Source organism: Protomyctophum parallelum (genome assembly GCF_964188405.1).
Source record: "Protomyctophum parallelum genome assembly, chromosome: 18".
Taxonomy (NCBI): domain Eukaryota; kingdom Metazoa; phylum Chordata; class Actinopteri; order Myctophiformes; family Myctophidae; genus Protomyctophum; species Protomyctophum parallelum.
In genome coordinates this window covers 30,308,966-30,326,920 of record NC_139716.1, presented here as the reverse complement: position 1 = coordinate 30,326,920, position 17,955 = coordinate 30,308,966, and the positions used below count along the sequence as shown (strand labels likewise).

General features: G+C 43.0%; 2 protein-coding genes across 2 annotated transcripts; one reads left to right on the top strand and one right to left on the bottom strand.

The window, feature by feature from the left end:
* Positions 1 to 3,777: 3,777 nt before the first annotated feature.
* haus3 (HAUS augmin-like complex, subunit 3) lies at positions 3,778 to 8,267 on the bottom strand. Its single transcript, XM_083788836.1, has 5 exons — positions 7,072 to 8,267; positions 6,422 to 6,631; positions 5,954 to 6,186; positions 5,387 to 5,678; positions 3,778 to 4,453 (listed from the first exon to the last, which is right to left on the bottom strand). The coding sequence occupies exons 1-5, from the start codon at positions 8,113 to 8,115 to the stop codon at positions 4,229 to 4,231; spliced, it is 2,004 nt and encodes a 667-aa protein (XP_083644962.1). The 5' UTR covers positions 8,116 to 8,267; the 3' UTR covers positions 3,778 to 4,228.
* A 2,180-nt stretch (positions 8,268 to 10,447) lies between these two features.
* On the top strand, positions 10,448 to 17,875 carry LOC310875366 (prostaglandin reductase 1-like). The gene is made up of 9 exons (XM_083788571.1): positions 10,448 to 10,525; positions 12,329 to 12,453; positions 13,142 to 13,187; positions 13,373 to 13,432; positions 14,348 to 14,515; positions 15,183 to 15,456; positions 16,114 to 16,219; positions 16,991 to 17,109; positions 17,372 to 17,875. Exons 1-9 carry the CDS (start codon positions 10,509 to 10,511, stop codon positions 17,480 to 17,482), a joined length of 1,026 nt encoding a protein of 341 aa, XP_083644697.1. The 5' UTR covers positions 10,448 to 10,508; the 3' UTR covers positions 17,483 to 17,875.
* The last annotated feature ends 80 nt before the right edge of the window (positions 17,876 to 17,955 follow it).

Genomic DNA, 17,955 nt, shown 5'->3' with positions numbered 1-17,955 from the left:
CATCAGTGGCTCATCCCCGTTCTTCAGCCTCTCCTCTGGGATGACCCCCAGATCAGCCACTTCGCCTCCACCTTCCATCCATCCCTGTCCCTCCGTCGGGCGGACGACACTCTGCGTCTCCTTTTCCATCAGTTCCTGAATTCTAGTCTCTATCGCTGCCTCCATTCTTCCGTCACGCGCCACCTCCAATGTTCCCTCCATTACGTGTATCATTCGGTTGTCAACAACCAGGTCACCGGAGGATACCGGTCTCGTCTTGCTTGGCTCTTCCTGTACCAGTGGCCTTTCGTCTGTACGGTGAACCTGTTCCGGTTTCTTTTTACTTTGACCCCAATTTAGTTTCTTGTCCTGCTGCACTGTCGCTTCATAGTTCCCGTTTTCGACACAGACCTGGATGCTTTCTAGACCACAGGTATGACTAGCACCTGCAGAGATTTCTTTACTCTCGTCAAGTTCACGCTCGACAGCATCTCTCTCTGGTGCAAGCCTCTTGTCGTGGTAATCACTCTCGTCTCTGCAGCCAGGTGTAGAATCCTCAGTATCACAGCCAAGCGTTGCGTCCATTTGATCGTGCACGTGGATGGTGAACCCATCTTCGTCTGCCTCACCAATGTTTCCTGTGACGTCTTCACCCATTTGATAGACTAAAAGGAGGTCTGCATCTACCACCTCACGACCTACCTCTGCCGGTGTAGCTCTATTCCGTCGACCGTGCACGCTCTCCGTTATTTGAGCTCTTCCCGCTCCGACCGCATTCTCTAGAACTACTGTGTGGCCGTTCTCTTCCTTTCTACCTTGTCCTGGCATTATCTGTCCATCACAGTCCATCACCTCTCTTGTAATGTGACCTAAATGACCACTGTGGGGTAGAAGCAGATCTTCAAACATGGCGGTTTTAGACCCAGGGACCAGGCATACGCCTCCATCTCCTGCACTAGGGCAGTGCACTTCAGTGGGATTGGACATGAGCCACTGCTCCTTTGGTTGATTTTCTGGTGCTATATCGTCTTCGCGTTCGGGGTGCGAATCTCCTGCACCTAGTATTGCTTGACCAGACCAGTTCTCCTGACGTGCCTTTGTTCTGATTTCAGGCCTTTGAATGTGTTTTAAACTGGCGGTGGCAGCATCACAGGCCACGGCAAACGTGTCCGTTTGGGTCCCAAGGTGCTCTATTCTGGGGAAGAATGTGTCATCCGAATAACCATCCTCAGGGGCAAGGCTGAGGATGAAACATGGCTCGGTTCCTTCAGATGACCTGAGAGAGAAAGTGAACATGAAAAGAAGTACGAAATTAAAATAAACTCAGAAGTTCTTCCTAACCTCCCTCGTCGTCTGAATACAGGCAGTAGGAATTGCATTTGAGCACATTTAACAAGGGGTAGGCTTTGTGAGGGGAAACACGTGGCTCTGTTAATTAATTAATATGCTTATAAAAGGACTGTAAATCTCAGATGTGCATGCACGGCGCATGCATGTTTCTACTCCTAAGGCTACTCACTCTCTCCGGGCACGGTCACGGTGCTTAGCAAGAGTCTGGGGAGTCTGTAGGGACAAAGTGTGTCTGCCTCCGGAGTCGAAGGAGACTGGCTCACATGACAAGTCTCGGCTTGGGGAGACTTCTGTCTGGGAGAAGGAAAGGGCTCGGCTGTGCTGGTAAGCAGGGGGACAGTGATGGTTCCCTCTCTGGGAGTAGGCCTGGGAGAACCGATAGCCGGCTTGGGGGTACGGGCTTCGGCCCTGGGAACATGAGGACTGAGAGAAGGAAGAGGCCTGGGATGACTGGGAGCAGGCTGGAGTGTGGGAGCTCTCCCTCCCCTCAGAAGAGCCCAAGGGGGACCGAGTGCTCAACCATAATCTGCATGATGAAAGTAAAATGATTACATTTAGGGGTCATAACACAATTCCAGCTGTAAAGTATGTAATAAAAGCACACCCGTGTGGAGTGAGGGGTGCTCTTATCATACATCATCTCATCCTGGCCAGCTACAATTTGCATTCTCACTTGTGTGTTCAATGTTTTTGTTTACACACTTGTCTTCAATATTTGTGTACCCTCAAAACTGGACATAGGAGGGAGGGGCTAGCGCCCCTAAAGAATCACACTTGTGTGAAGTGAGCGGTGCCTTTTATGATGATGATGCATGTATGATGAGAACATCATCATATCAGCCAATGAATCAAATCACATTCTGTGCTCAAACGGACAGACAAGAGCTGTGCATAGGAGCAGCTGCACCGCTCAAAAAGAGATTACTTAAATAGTGAAAAATGACACACGCTATGTTTTCATTTTCAGAGACATGACAGTAATGTTGAATGCTGCAAGGTAAAGGACGACTTCACCACTTTTCAACCTCTCTAATATGATAAAATGGCATTTTTGTTTTACTCAGTCTGTCTTAGGAGGGCTGTGGGAAGTTCAGAAACCAGTCCACCAGTGACATCATCGTTAAGCACAAAATGTTTAGATTTATTATCGTGAGAACGATGGCTTCCATTTTCTCATTGCAACTTTTCAGGACTAGAAGTCCTCTTATTAGACATACTGAAGTCCTCTTATTAGACATACTGAGTAGAAAGAATTGTGCCATTTTATCATGATTATTAGTGAGAACCTATTATATGAAGATAGGTTGAAAAGTGGTGAAGTGGTCCAAAAGTGGTGAAGTGGTCCTTTAAGTTAGGTGCTGCACGTTTTTATGTTAAATAAGAAATAGCTCTATATTCTTATACGAATCATTGCAAGTGTTTGTTAAATTGTGCATTAACCGGGGTCCACCTGTCTCCCCAGCTTTTTAGTGCATTTTTAAGGTTGGGATATAAATTTTGTCCACTCGGGGAGAGAACACTACAGGATTCAAGATACTGTAAAAGAGTAACATTGGAAGTCAAAATTGCAACTGGAACACTAAAATTAAAGCCATTAAATGAAATTAGTATTTAATGTTTAAAGATATGGAGACCCCTGAACAGTCCATCTATACCAATGATTACCATAATGAACCACCAGAACGAACATCATAATTTTAACAAAGATAGAGAAGATAACAAAAGGTTATTTTCCACATGAAACATTATGGTCAGGTTAACTCACTGATCTGATGCTCCATTTCTCCTCTCTTCTTGATTTCTGGTCCAGCTGCCTTCAGCCTGGCTGCCATAAACTCTCTCCACTACCACATAGGAGTAAACATGAACAATCATGGTCATATGTGTGACTGAGATATCAGTTGCCAGTTGGTGTGTTCATGTTGAAATTGTCGATGCATTTCTAGGCAATTATAAATGTTTAAGAAATAAGAAACTTTTAAGCATTTAAACATTCCTTCAACCACTCATAAACCTGCACTGCAACATGGTATGTCCTTGTCGCTGTATCCTGGACTCACTGTTCCTGTTGCGGGTTCTGTTGGGGTGCTGCGGACTCTGAGCTCTGAGGGCGGCCAGGATGTTCTGGGCCCACTGGGACAAAGGACCAGAGTACAAGCTACTGCCAGAGCCATCCATCTCCACCTCCACCTCCTTTCTTTATACACCGCTGATCTGACACCCCTACTCTGCCTGACAAGCTAGCTCTATTCCTAGACAAGACAGATGAGAGACCAGTGTTACTTCTGCACTCTGCAAATTCCGGTTAAACTCTGTGTGAAAAATTGAGCTCTAGAATTCGAGCGTCAATATTAAATTCAGATAATTATCTGTAAATATTTTCCGGTACAAAAACTATTTTATAACCTGAAAAAGAAAAATGCTGAAAAGCCAAAAATGAACAAGGGGGGGAATAAACAAAGCATTACCGGTACATTTTATTACATTTACATAAAACATGGAAAACGGACATATACGAACGGAAACAAATTTCAGAAGAACGTTAAAACAGATTAAAACCACTCCCGATGTTCCTTTCATCATTTGTGAAACATTTCGTTTGAAATAAACAACCTGCTAATGGCAAAACAAAACAATACAACATTTTATGTGTGGCAGCAGATACCATTATATAGACATCACTTCTCGGATAGTCTTTCAACTCAAAAGTCTTCCAAGGTTTCCTTGTTGGCCAGTTTAAAAAGGCATCAGTTGAGATCTGTGAGATTTAAGCCACGTTTTGAGTTGTTCCACAAGAGGCTCAAGGTCTTGAACCCCAAATGCAGGGTTGGGTTGTTCACCAAATTGATACATTTCAGGTTTGTGCTTTTTTTGCGAGTGCTCTTTGGATAGCATTTTGTTAGCGCCACTCTGCCTTGTCGGCCGTTTTGCCCTCCTGGTCTTCGACCACTCTCTGTAGCAGCAGGGGGTCCAGATGGAAGTACACGTACAGATCCCTCTCTCTCCTGAGGACGCTGCGCTCCAGCTGAGAGCGCTTGGCCTTGACATCGTCAGTAATGCTCTGCATAATATGGTGCAGGCTCTTTAGTTGGGACTCAACCTCCACCAACTTCACTGACAACTCCTAGGGAGGAGAGACACAGCAAGGACACAAGAGGAAAGATTGTCTAAGTGAGCTTGGAACAAATGGTAGAGACTAATGTTCAGGCTAGACTATTTTGTATACGGATCACGGTACAAACATGTTAGAGCACTGACCACCAGGAATCTAATGAACACAGTGCACAAATGGAAGCAAATTGACCCGTAATGGTCTATTCGTACATTCTCACAAATAAATTAACACTGAGGATTTCAGTGTTGATTGGCAGCTCAGAAATAAATTAAAATGTTTCAAATGGGTATGATATGCAATGCATATATGCACATCAAAAATAGGATTCTTGAAATGAAAACCTTTGAGAATCACTATATTACTAATCTAGAGTACAATATAAACCACAATTGCCAACTCTGCCATGTCATTCAAAAGGTCAAAATCAAACACCACATGTTTTATTTCTACAGGAAAGAAAGTACAGCATTACAGAGTACAGCATTTCTGGATTTATATTCACTCCAAACTGAACTGAAATCTGGTGGGAGAAAATATTAATGTTAGGGACATCTCAGTTCACATCTTCAGTTAACCTGAAATTAGAGCTCTTTCATCATGAAATATACAATTAAAAATACCACAAGGAATTGTATTGATGGAATTTCTTACATTTAAAAAACAACTACTTGAGACAAGGTTACCGTATCATGCACTATATGTATTATATCAAACCAGAGTGTTTTCTTATTTAACGGTTGTCATGAGAACACTGTAAAATTCACGTGATGTTTATTTACCGGTATATAGCCCATTTGATACGACAGCCCAGACTTAAATTGTGCAATACAAAAAACACAACCGTGCTACCAGCTTCCCACACCAACAGTGGCTTAAATAAACTTAAAACTCACATTCTATACTCCATACGGCGGCAAGTTGTAAAAGAGGTCTGTACAGTACCTGTGCATTGGGGCAGAGCTCCTGGTCTGTTAGGGCCGTGGGACATACCTGCGGCCCGAAGACCAGCTCCTGGAGCTCTGTGTGGGTGGCACTGTGCAGCGTCTTGAAGTTGCTGGAGAGGTGGGCGCCCGTGAAGCTCAGCTGGCGCAATGCCCCCGCTAGTGCCTCGCGGGTTGACTGGATGTCAGTGGTCAGGTTGCGGGCAGCCTGGTCCAAGGCCTCGTAGGTGTGGAAGGGGTCCGCTTGACCAGCACCCGAGCTGCAGTTGTACGCTTCTAGGAGCTGGAGCAGCCTGAGGGAGAAGAAGTATCAACGGATGTTACAAGAGTCAAAGCAGCCAGTTAGAGCCCAAATGAGCATTTTCTTAAATAGAATTTATGAATAATTCATAAGAGAATATTGGTGTAATACTTAATTTTTTTATTATATTTTTGTTAATTTTATTCGATTACTACAACTACAATTTATAATATTGCTCTTGTTAAATACCTAAATTGGTAATAACTCAACCATGCACTTCAGAGGGCTATATAACACAAAGTCACACCGCTGCCGTGCTCTCCATACCTGCTGATGGCTGTGTCCTTGGAGCTGATAATGGGACTTTGTTTGGGGTTGATGACCAGGTCAGGGTGGGCCATGGCCTCCATCCTGTGGGCTGCCTCCTCGCCTGCCTTCACCAGCCTGCAGCGCATAGTTTCCAGAGACTCCAGCAGCGCCTTCCAATTCCTTAGCTCCATCGCCAGGGCCAGGAGTAGCAGGTCGAAGGAGGACTTCTGACGGAGAAGGTAGTCGCGCACCTGGGTAGAAAGATTGACGAGCGGAGAATGGCATGGATGGATAACAGTAGCATAGATAGACAATAATAGTAAACAGGAGGGTAAGAAGCCCCCCCCCCCTCTATAGCATGGATCAAAATGAAATGTATCCGCAGAATCACACTGCAAGACATCAACTGCTGTTCAGTGACGTTTATTTCCCACCAGACTGTCATGTATTAGTGCTCCCACCAGGCGGCATGGCTAGTTAACTAACCTGGTCCTGCCTGGAGGTGTAGTAGTCCTGCCTGGCCAGCTGCAGAGCCAGATCTCCCCTCACCACCGGCACGTTGACAAGCCTGGCAGCCTCCCTCAGAGCGGCAGGCACTGGGCCGTGAAACAGGGCGTCTATCTCTGCCTCCACAGCCTGAAGCTCCCTCCTGGACGCCGCCTCGCGCAATTGCAGAGACGAGGCAGTGGAATCACTCTGATAGATTGAAAACACAAAGTGGAAGGAAGGAGCGAGTGAGTAGGAAAATCTGAACTGAAATAATGGCTAAAATAAATTAAAAAACAATCTCTGAATAAACTAGCTTATATTGTAGTTGAATAAATATTAAATGCGTATAAATTTTACAATGCCAAATCGGTATGGTAATATACTGTAGCAAACATGGGGGAAAAACATCGCGAACAAAGAATCCTGCACACTGCTCTTGTTTAGCAGCCTCTGCTTTTATTTAAATTGTTAACTGCTGAGCAAGAGCAGTGCGAGAGATTTTGTTCATGAAAATAGTTTTCTTCAGTTTTCACTGTCCAACGCACCTGCATCCGAATGAAGTAGATGTGCGAATACTTCCTTTACAGGGGGTAAATATATACGGTACACACTAGAGCAGATAAACCATGACTGTGTTCATTCTTTACCTTGACAAGAGAGTACTTTGCAGACAGCCAGTCTATTGCAGCCTTGATGCCGTACCCCTGGGCCTTGGCCATCAGTAGCTGGTGTTCAGTCAGAAGATGAGCCCACTGAAGCATGGCCATCTCCTTCCTCCTCCGATCCACAGCTGTCTGGCCTTCCTTCTGCTGCTGCTCCTCCTCCTCCTCCTCCTCCTCCTCTTCCTCCTCTACTCCACAGGAGCTGAGATCCAGGACCTGAAAGTGTTCTGCGGAGGAGTTCGAGACAATATCGGAGATTCCCTCAAAGAACTGCTTCTGGGTGAGAGCAGTGAGGGTTTTGGTGTTAAGCTCTTCCTGTTGCAAGTAGGGCTCTATGGAGAGCTGGGAAAGGAGGACTGGGATAGCGTGGGGCCTGGATGGATTCAATGGGACCGCGGTTTCTCCATTTACTCCTCCTTGGACTTTCGATTCTGGTTCGACAAGGAGGTGCAAACCCATGTTCTTCACCTCGTCCACTAGGGATTGTAATGAGGCATTGTTGCCAGCGTTCTCAGCTCCAATAGCAGCATTTGCCTCCTTTAGCTTGCAGGAGGCACTCTCCCGCTCTGCAGCCAGACGCAAATTAACATCAGAGCGAGTGGTGGCCAAAACCTGCAGGTTGTTATAACGATGTTGTTTCAACTCCTTCTCGTTGCGAAGGGCCTGAAGCTCTGCCTCCAAGTCCTCTATGTTCACGTCATCCTCCTCCACAAAGAAGGAGAAGGAGTTGGATGAATGTCCCAAGAAGTCTTTACCGTTTCCGTCTGAAGGTCCAATGGTCTTAAGGACCTTGCTCAGGGCAGCTTCATCCAGCAGGGGCTTTCCAGACTTCTGTAGCTCCTGGAAGGCACGTGCCTCCTCCACAGTGATGACATTACTCGGATTGACGGTGCGGCAGACGAAGCGCATGAAATGCAGGTTCTCCGGGGCACAGTCGAACAGCCAGTCAAACTCTGAGTCCTTCAGAGACGCCGCACCAGGGTAACCGATGCGGCCAATTGCCTCCACGAACTGGGCACCATTCAGCATGGTGGCGCTGTAAGACTGCTAGCTATTGTGCCAAACCGGTTGTACAGTGGGGATCAAGGGAGATTACAGAGAAGCAGTGGAAGTAGTACAGCATCAGTCATCTTATTAAATAAAAACACATGAGCAAAACACATCTGGAATCAGAAAGTCACTCAATATTTGTATTACTGTGTAGTTACATCGACTCATACCTGCACAAAAGAGTAGTCTTTGGTTTCACTTACTCAACATTGTTGCAGCAATAATTAAAAGCAGAAATAAGTAATTAATACAAGTAAGACGCGCAAACGCGGGAAGCGAACGCAGCTCGTGTGTGTGTGGTTGTGTGTGTGTGTGTGTGTGTGCTACAGCTGCGCCCTCTGGTGGCGGGCGGGTGGTGTAACAGCGGGACAGACACACACATACACAGACATTCAGCCCTTGCTGTCATAGTAAGTGGCTCACTGCGTTCGCAAATACGAAATTAAGAATGATGTAGTGATCATAGCACACTGAGGTGCTTGAATGTGCTGTGCATGGGTCCTACTTCTGAATATTATTTTTATATATTAATTTACATATGTGTGCGCACGTACTTTCATGTTTGAATTACGTTGTGGGTGCAATCTTAATGTGTCAGTGTGTGTATATGTGCAGTGTAGTGGGTGTGCGTGGGGGGGGCTGAATGTCTCTGAATACCAGAAATTAAAATGTATTCCTGTTCATTAGTGATTGATTAATGATTCTTTCTATTCCCATTTCATCACTTACCGTATTCTAAGCTTAGACTTAGAGGATGGTTGGAGTGTCCTGGCCGATAATGTAAACCTGGGCAAGTGGGAGGCAGATAGGGGGTGGGGGGCACCTGGATGTTTACTGTGAGGAAAGAGACTGTTCAGCCAAAATATCGCTTTGTATCCGTGAGATTGATTTTACATTCTCCTGGAACTTTGTCTAGTCTTTTCCAAACTTGTGTCAGACTCCCGAACCATTTTGAGGCGATAGGGATAGGACATCTCTCCATCTTTCTCTCCACTTATTATGATTATTACTCTCTCAGTTGTGTCCAATTATTATATTATTGTCATCTGTTTTAACTTGTATTGTATCAAATAAACCTGCCATTTAAAGTCAATACATTCATTCTCTGAGAGATCAGATGTTCCCCTTTGCGTGGGACAGTCCCTCATTTTCAAGACTTTTCAGGCATCCCACATTGTGACTGGCAGGCATCAGTGTTCAAACGCCTTACGCCAGGGCTCCACTGGGCGCGTTGCGTCACGCGTGCGTCACGCGTGCGTGCGTCAAAAAACGAACCGGTTCAATTTTATGGTGACGGAGACGCGACGCAACGCGGGCAGTGGAGCCACCCTCCATTGATTAAAAGGGCACATTCCCGACACTGACGGAGACGCGACGCAGACGCGCCGCAGACGCGCCCAGTGGAGCCCTGGCGTTAGTTGGCCTTTCTCTCATTGTGTCCAACAATCATTATTTTATTGTCGACTCATCTGTTGTATCAAATAAAACTGCTACTAAAGACATTTAGTAGCATTCTTCATCTTCACTCTCTCCAACAACCTTTTTTTGTATTTGGGAGTTTGGGACATCCCAAATACGAAAAACTTTGTATTTAGACCAGGGTTCCGAAAGGACCTGGGGTGGGGGGGTGCATAGCCCTCCAAGCAGAACCCAATGGTACTGAAGTTTCTGACATTTTGTTCGACAATTTCAGAAAAGCTTTATGTAGGGTCCCGAAAGGGGCTAGGGGGTGCAGTGCTACAGCTGTGTGGGAGTAGTAGGCTAGCATATTACATAAATAACTTACAATTCCCTGAAGTCAGGCTACGGATAATGCTGGCAGTGCTAGTCCTAGAGCCAGTAGAAAGTAAAGTGACACCGACTATATATTTTGGTTTAGCATGGGCTAACAAACATTACATTAGCTAAACAAGAAAAGCGTCGACTCGAGAGGCGACGGCGCCTAAGTAAGAATTGTCACATAACGACCGCAGTTCCAGTTAACTGCAAAAAGTGAGTATGTTTGTATTATCTTACCAACAAACTTGGGAAGAGGTGACGACGTTATTTTAACATTATCATGTCACGAACTCTTTTCGTCGTTGTTTTGAAAGGAAATGCCCGCGCTGCAAACGAAATGAACGTCAAGCAATTACGTACGTATCACGTACGTCTGTGGCTGTATCGCTTATTCGTCACTTATGGTCACAACACTCCGCCCGAGCCAAACTTTCTCAACCAATCCCATTTGGAGGTTGTACCTCAAGTCCCTCCTCTCTGCACCCTCAACCAATCCCATTTAGAGGGTCAATCCTCTCTGCACCCACGCTTCCCCTTTTGTGATTTCTCTCTTCAGTGGTCCAGCCGTCAGTCATCTGATCTATCATTTCTTTATGGAGAACGGCGACTGGTAAGTAGTCTAATGTGATGCTTGTGCAAGTTGTGCTTATATACTGTACATTTAACACGTTCACTTTAATAGCTTTAGATAGATAGTATATGTGTTGATTAATTGATTGATGGTCTGCCCGTAAAAGGTTTGCTGTGCTGGCCAAGTGGTTGAGTTAAAAAAAATCACATTGTTAACTTTTTTCATGTGTTATTGTGTTTCGTTTTGTATTGCTGCACAAGAGCATGATGATGAGATATAGTACCGTTCTGGTGGTGGTAATAAAAAACACAGTAAATTCTTCTCCTGCGGATAGCAATGGTAAAGCACAGGCTTATACTATTTGCCTTTGTCTGTCTGTCAGTGTTTAGATGTGAATGTACAGCTCCTCGTATTCATATCTTGCACGTTTTGAATACACAGGAATCAGGATCACAATTAGCCCAAAATTTAGACTCTCGTAGATTTTATTTATCGTAGATTGAAAATGCCAGAATCGGTGTCATCTACGAGAATCTAAAATGTGGGCTAGATCACAATGGAAACAAGCCCCCAGTGCCTTTTGTGTACTGTAACAGTTATCCTTTTAACAATCTGTACAATCTGCAAACTGTTAATATAGTATTCAGTCAATCAAAAAGATAGCATTCCAGGATGTGGCATACTGTAAGTCTGTAACCAACCACAAAGCCTCCTATAATTCAAGAGGTTCTATAGTCCTACACCTGTACATGAATATACAATGTACACAGCATGTTGTATACTACAACAGTGATAGCTTATGCCTCTCAACATATGTCATAATTGTACACATATCACTTCGGCCTGAGTGAAGAGGTCAGCTAGGATACAAATTCACTAAAGATGGCCTAGGGACACACAAGATAATCTGTTAAAGCTTACAACAGCTGTGAATTCATCCTGCTATATAGTGGACATTGTGACTTGTATCACTCAAGAATGCTTTCGAAATAGACCACATGTGGTACCTTGTTGACTGAGGCAACAGAGCCTTAAGGGTCAACACACACACACACACACACACACACACACACACACACACACACACACACACACACCCACACACACACACACACACACACACACACACACACACACACACACACACACACACACACACACACACACGAGGTGACACCCACATGTTAGAGATGTATAAGATGGGACAGAAAATCAGGAAGAACTGAGAGTGAGAGACAGCAGAGAGACACAAGGGGGAACCTAGGCGCTCTGCCTGGGACGAAGTCTGATGTACAATTGTACACCCCATAGTCCTGATTAAAATCACAGGGTCAGATTCAAAGTTCAGTCTATTACAGAATACAGATGTTTGTGATCATGTGTAATTAATGTGTGATGATCTCAGTGAATGCATTGCATTTAACATGATGACATAAATGGTGCACAGGAATAATTCCTTATATTAACTGCTAGGTGAGGTACTGTCTATCATGTTCACCCTTGACCTTGTGATTTGCTCTGAACTTCTGATACCTGAATATTATAGAATCAAGCCACCATGGCATGCAGGCCTGGTGTTTAATATTGTTTTCAGTACAGAATTGTCCTATGACACAGGACAATTTGTTTATAAATACTGTATGGTGTGATCCCTCCTTTCGCAACTTGACCACCAACCTCAGTGTTTAATGTACCGTACTTCTCCCATGAGCTAATATAAACGTCTTGTTCTTAGACATACAAACGGGCTCTGACTCAGTTTGCCTCAACATCCTGTTTAATCCAGAATTCCTCAGCAGTGCTGTCAGTAACCAGCTAACTTCCATCTCTCGTCTCTCGCAGCTGTCCAAAACAAAGAACCATGGTCCAGGCTAAGACGTGGATCCTGACCAAGCACTTTGAGGGCCTCCCCAAGAACAGTGACTTTGAACTGAAACTGGAGCAGCTCCCTGAGCCTAAAGATGGAGGTGAACAATGCTATACTAGAGGCTAATACCTTGCTGCCGCTGGTGTTCACTTTAGAACATTGGCAACATTTTGTACTTACTGTATGTCTTTAGATAGTCAGTTAAATCGTTTACTTTATTGGTCTCAGTGGAGTGCAGTGAAGTCATGCAGCAACAGCAGTAAGCATAAAACAATGACACATGGGTACATAGAGTAGTAGAGTACAATAGAGAGTTACCATTAAGATAAAATAAACATATTTTCATCTGACTGAGTTAACATCTATATTCTGTCAATAAATGTATACCTATAATATACAATATATATTGTATTATATATGTATATTATATAATATACCTATTATATACTATCTATCACATTCAATATACATCTATAGCTGAGTATATGAATGGATACTGTATGGACTGTACTACTTGGCTTATATATCCTTATCGGAGTCAGTATACGTTTAACTTTTTATTGTCACTTCCATAATACAGGGGAGCGAAATGCCATTCTCCACAACTCATGGTGCTTCACATTTAAAAACAATACACACACAAATGAGACATAGCCTTTTAAAAACATTAAAAAGTAAAGTGTGCATATACCTCTGATGATCATATACCTCTGATATTCCCACAGTATCTTGATGGATCTATTTGTCCTTAGTATATCCTAATCCTAATGCATCTGTTCTTGTTGCAGAGGTGCTTTTGGAAGCCATTTTTCTCACTGTGGATCCATACATGAGGTAGCTGGGAAACGTTTTCATGTATGTGTTGTCTGTTGTGAAACTGGAAGAGAGAAAAAATAGCACGATTGTCCTTGAAAACAATTCCTGTAATTATCTTGTTTAGCCAGTAACTTGAAATGTAATGTTAATGTGTTGTTGTACCTTTAGAGCTTCTGTGATAATTTCATTGTTTTTCACTGCAGACCTTTAAGTAGAGTTCGCATGAATGAAGGAGATGTCATGATTGGAACTCAGGTGGCAAAGTAAGATATTACACACACACACACACACACACACACACACACACACACACACACACACACACAAACAGAAAAGGTTTTGTTTACCCTGTGTGACATGCATGCCTGACATTTACTGGAACAGAATATGCTCTGCACCTGCTGTTAATTTCCAAGGCCTTTGATGCTTGCTTAGTAATCCTGAGTAAAAACAATGACAGACTTCTTGGCTGGGTGTTCTGAGTGTTTTCAGTGAGAAGACTTGCACGACTGCAATCATAGAACAAATTACCGCTTGATAATACTTTTCCACAGGCCTCTCTCAAAGATGACATCATTGTAAGATCATGCTCACGTCTATGCGACATTGTGCTATCATCATACTCCACCATCCTATCTATGTATGCAATGAACCACATTACATGATTAGAATAGCAATAATAAATTAACAATTTAAATCATTATTCAGTTATGAATATGATCTTATATAACAGGATCCATAGAGTCTCAGTTTTTTTTGGGGGGGGGGGGGGGGGGGGGGGTTGTGACGTGACATGAAATCAAATGTTTGGGCATAGTGACTAAATTGGAGGAAATACTAAATACTAAATTAAAAAGGAAAAAGAAAGTCTTAGTCTAGAATTAGAATTAAATAACCGAGCAGATTTTCAACCCAATTGTCCCATACATTCTAAACGTAAACCACCAATCTAACTGGCATTGATTTGGACTTGATCATTAGACTGTGATTATCATTTTCAGTTGTTTTTTTTTGTCACCATGATGCACCATGATGGAATCAAGGGAACGTTCGCTGTGTTTCGTTCATTCTTCACACAGTAATGTTGACTTTGTGGGGGCGGTCTGGTACTTTGTGTGGTGGCAGAACAAAGAAGAGAACTGTCTAATTGTTATTGTTCTTCCTTCCATTTCATCCAGGGTCGTCCAGAGTAAGAACCCAACGTTTCCAGTGGGCAGTCATGTTGTTGGTCGGTGTGGCTGGAGGACCCATACAGTCTCCAATGGGACAGACCTGACTCCCATCATGCACGACTGGCCTCAGGACATTCCCATGTCCCTGGCCCTGGGCACTGTGGGTATGCCAGGGTAAGATCAAGGACAGTGAAGCTTACAGTAGCTGGCAGTTGCTGAAGTTGGGAGAGTTTAGCATTTCCCCCACAATAGAGGTGCAACACTTTATCAAACAAATGTATTTAATCAATTATAAAAAACACTTTTGTCTATTTTTTGGAAAATAATTGAAATTTCGTTTAGTTGACCATCATTTAGACATGTTATGAGCCTGTGGATTTCTAATATGTTTGTGTGACACTTGTATATGTACACAGTGCAGGGCTTATGTTCATACTAATCAATTTTGTTTTTATTTTAGTCTTCAACAAGCAATTACAGTATCAATAAAGGTTAAGAGAAGCGTTGGTAGGAAGGAAACAAAAACATCTTGAATTCTTACTAGGCTTTATTTAAACAAATCATCTGGGAGTCACTAGCAGCTGTTGTTTTGTGTATACCAGTATGAAGAAACCGTTTCGGTAAATTAGTCCAGATGTTTTCCAAAGCAAATTAGTTATCATGTTTTCGTGGCCTTAAAATAAAGTACTTTTAGGCCTGTATGAACACACCCTCTTGGCTCTGCAGAAGCATGCTTTGAAGGCTAGACTTAAAAAAGGAAACAGATGGCTAACTGACTTGCTATAACTACATTCTTTTAGTTTGTATTTCCATATGATAAAATGTAACGTCTTTCTTTCAGTCTAACTGCTCTGTATGGCATAGAGGAGGTCTTGGGGCTGAAGGCTGGGGAGACCCTCCTGGTGAACGCAGCAGCCGGGGCAGTGGGCTCTGTGGTTGGCCAGATCGCCAAGCTTAAGGGCTGCAAGGTGGTGGGCTGCGCAGGCTCCGAGGCCAAGGTGGCCTTCCTCAAAGACCTGGGCTTCGATGAAGCCTTCAACTACAAAGGTGTGACGTCACTGGAACAGGCCCTGAAAGACGCCTCCCCGGATGGATATGACTGCTACTTTGAGAATGTAAGCATTCGTCATTGATTTACACTTACACGTGCCTTAACCGTCATTACCATAAAACAATCTTGGGATGTATTTGTTTGATAGGGTTATTGGGTCTTTTATAGGGTTATTGGGATGTTTTTCCTATTTTAGACTTTACTGCCATTTTGGACTGAGGCCGATTCTAAAATGCCTTCTAAATACCTGAAGGTCATGAATGTATCTTAAATCTTATAAAATGAATTGAAGCTCATTGAAGCTAATTTAAGTATATTAGCATGTGTTTGCCACTAGCTATGAGTTCGGTAGTGTCACACTCACATCCCTAATATGTATGGCATGGTGTAGTACAGTTGAGTTTGGGTTTTGCACCCCAGCCTACTGACAGGAAATATGCTGAGCTGTGAATCGGACGGTTATTCTCTTGAAACCACATGGTTTCATGGAAATCATCCACCCACATTTCTTATCTCTTTACACAACTAACAGTAATAAAACAGGGGAGTAAATTATGCCACTCAGTCACACATCATTATGATGATATGATTATCAGATCTAATTGTGAAAGTACAACAGAGGTACTCGTTCTTGATCTTGATCCTATCCATCCTTGTTATGGATCTTATTTTAGGGAAACATAAAGGGCATTCCAACTGATACTCTTTTCCTTGACGGCAGGTAGGAGGGCCTTTCTCCAGTGTTGCCTTGCCACAGATGAAAAACTTTGGCAGGATAGCCGTGTGTGGAGGCATTTCCTTGTACAATGACACCACGCCACAAACAGGTTTGTGTTTCCCTGCATTTGCTGAACATGCATCCATGCGTGGTGTGTATTCACTCATCGTTGAAAGACAAATTCTATGGCTTAGGAATCCTCCATGTTCCGTGGAAAGGGAATATTTGCACAATATGGTGTCATACTTGAGTTTGAAGCTAGAGGGAGCCGCTGTCCCATATCGAAAACATTGGTAGATCATACTCATTTCTCAGAGACTAAGATGATTAAACACTTTACACCTGGCTATTATATTTTGGTTTTCATTATAGGAGAAATCTTTCAACAATGTTTGAAACATTTTCAAGAATAAAAGATTACAAGCTCACAACACATCATGACACGTCTGAGCTTGTTACCCAATCTACAAGCTCAGATCAATGAATTTATTGATTGATTGCCTGATTGATATGTTTGTTTGATTGGTGTTTATATGTACAGAAAATAAAAAAGTTTATTTCCATTGCGGCCCCTTGTTAAAATGTGAGATGTATCTGAAAAAATATTAGTGAGCGTGTGTGTCTGTATGAGTGCATGAAACAGTTACATTATTTATTTATTTTGCTTGTGTGCGTGCGTGCATGTGTGCATGGGCTCGCACACAAGAGACATGGGTGTACATTGAATACTACATTCCACAAAAGGCAGTAGGAAAAGCAATAGTATAAAGATTTAAGATTTAGATACATTTAAAATAAATTTCAATTAAACAGGACTGGGGGAACTGGAAAAAAACAGTTCGAGTTAAGTTCCAACCACCCATTCTTTTGTACCCCTCAGGGCCGTACCCTCACCTCACCATGATCTTCAAGCAGCTAAAGATGGAGGGCTTCATGCAGAGTAGGTGGGAACACAAAAACCCAGAGTCCCTCAGAAGGCTGATGGCCTGGGTGAAGGAGGTTAGTTATGAAACGTACTCTTGTGTAATGTGTACGCTTTTTCTACCTTTTTCTGGTTTTAAGCTTGAGACATTTTGGCCTACTAGTTGTTTGAATATTGGGCAACCTAAAATACAGTAATTAGCATTAAAGGAAGCTCCCATATGTGCTTTGGGCATAATATCGGACATAAACATTATATAGAGATTTATAACGACCACAGTCATGCAATTTGATAAATATCTGTGATATGTGATTTGGTTATGCATGTTTCATCCTCCAGGGTAAAGTGACGTACAGAGAGCACATTACAGAAGGATTTGAGAACATGCCAGCTGCTTTCATGGGATTACTAGTGGGAGAAAACATTGGCAAGGCCATTGTCAAAGTTTAATCCCAACAAGGATCAAGACACTTTGAAAAGCAATACTCACTGGAGAGTTTGATATCCACATTAACTCACCTTTAACCACTTAAGCCTTATTATATCGTTGCTGTCGGCTGTCGGGATCTTATTCTCTATATTTCAACTTTGTAACCTTTTCCGTAAATTAATGCCCTTGTTTTTTGTCAAGCTAACAAATGTTAACTCTGTTAACAAACATGTATTTGTTATAGCATGTAATGTTTGTGATAAGTTGCTAGGTTTAAGGTCTACTGTACTTTGGAGCACACTTGTTTTATCTGCAATGTAATTACTGGTCCACTTACAATTCATTCAGCTGAGTCAAATATTAAAGTTTACTGATAGCGTTTCTATAATAAAAACGTAGGTTTTTTTATACAACTTTTCCTGTCTGCCTCAAGTCTTATTGTGGGGGCGGCGGGCGCTGCTTTGTCTTCATATACTTCACACATAGTTGTCCA

Excerpts from the sequence above, each read along its gene's own strand:
- haus3 (XM_083788836.1), bottom strand. The coding sequence starts at position 8,115 with ATGCTGAATGGTGCCCAGTTCGTGGAGGCAATTGGCCGCATCGGTTAC. Across the intron at positions 6,187-6,421 it reads ACACCTCCAGGCAGGACCAG|GTGCGCGACTACCTTCTCCG; the intron begins GTTAGTTAACTA and ends CTTTCTACCCAG. Across the intron at positions 5,679-5,953 it reads AAGGACACAGCCATCAGCAG|GCTGCTCCAGCTCCTAGAAG; the intron begins GTATGGAGAGCA and ends CTTCTCCCTCAG.
- LOC310875366 (XM_083788571.1), top strand. Across the intron at positions 12,454-13,141 it reads CCCTGAGCCTAAAGATGGAG|AGGTGCTTTTGGAAGCCATT; the intron begins GTGAACAATGCT and ends TTCTTGTTGCAG. Across the intron at positions 17,110-17,371 it reads TGATGGCCTGGGTGAAGGAG|GGTAAAGTGACGTACAGAGA; the intron begins GTTAGTTATGAA and ends TTCATCCTCCAG.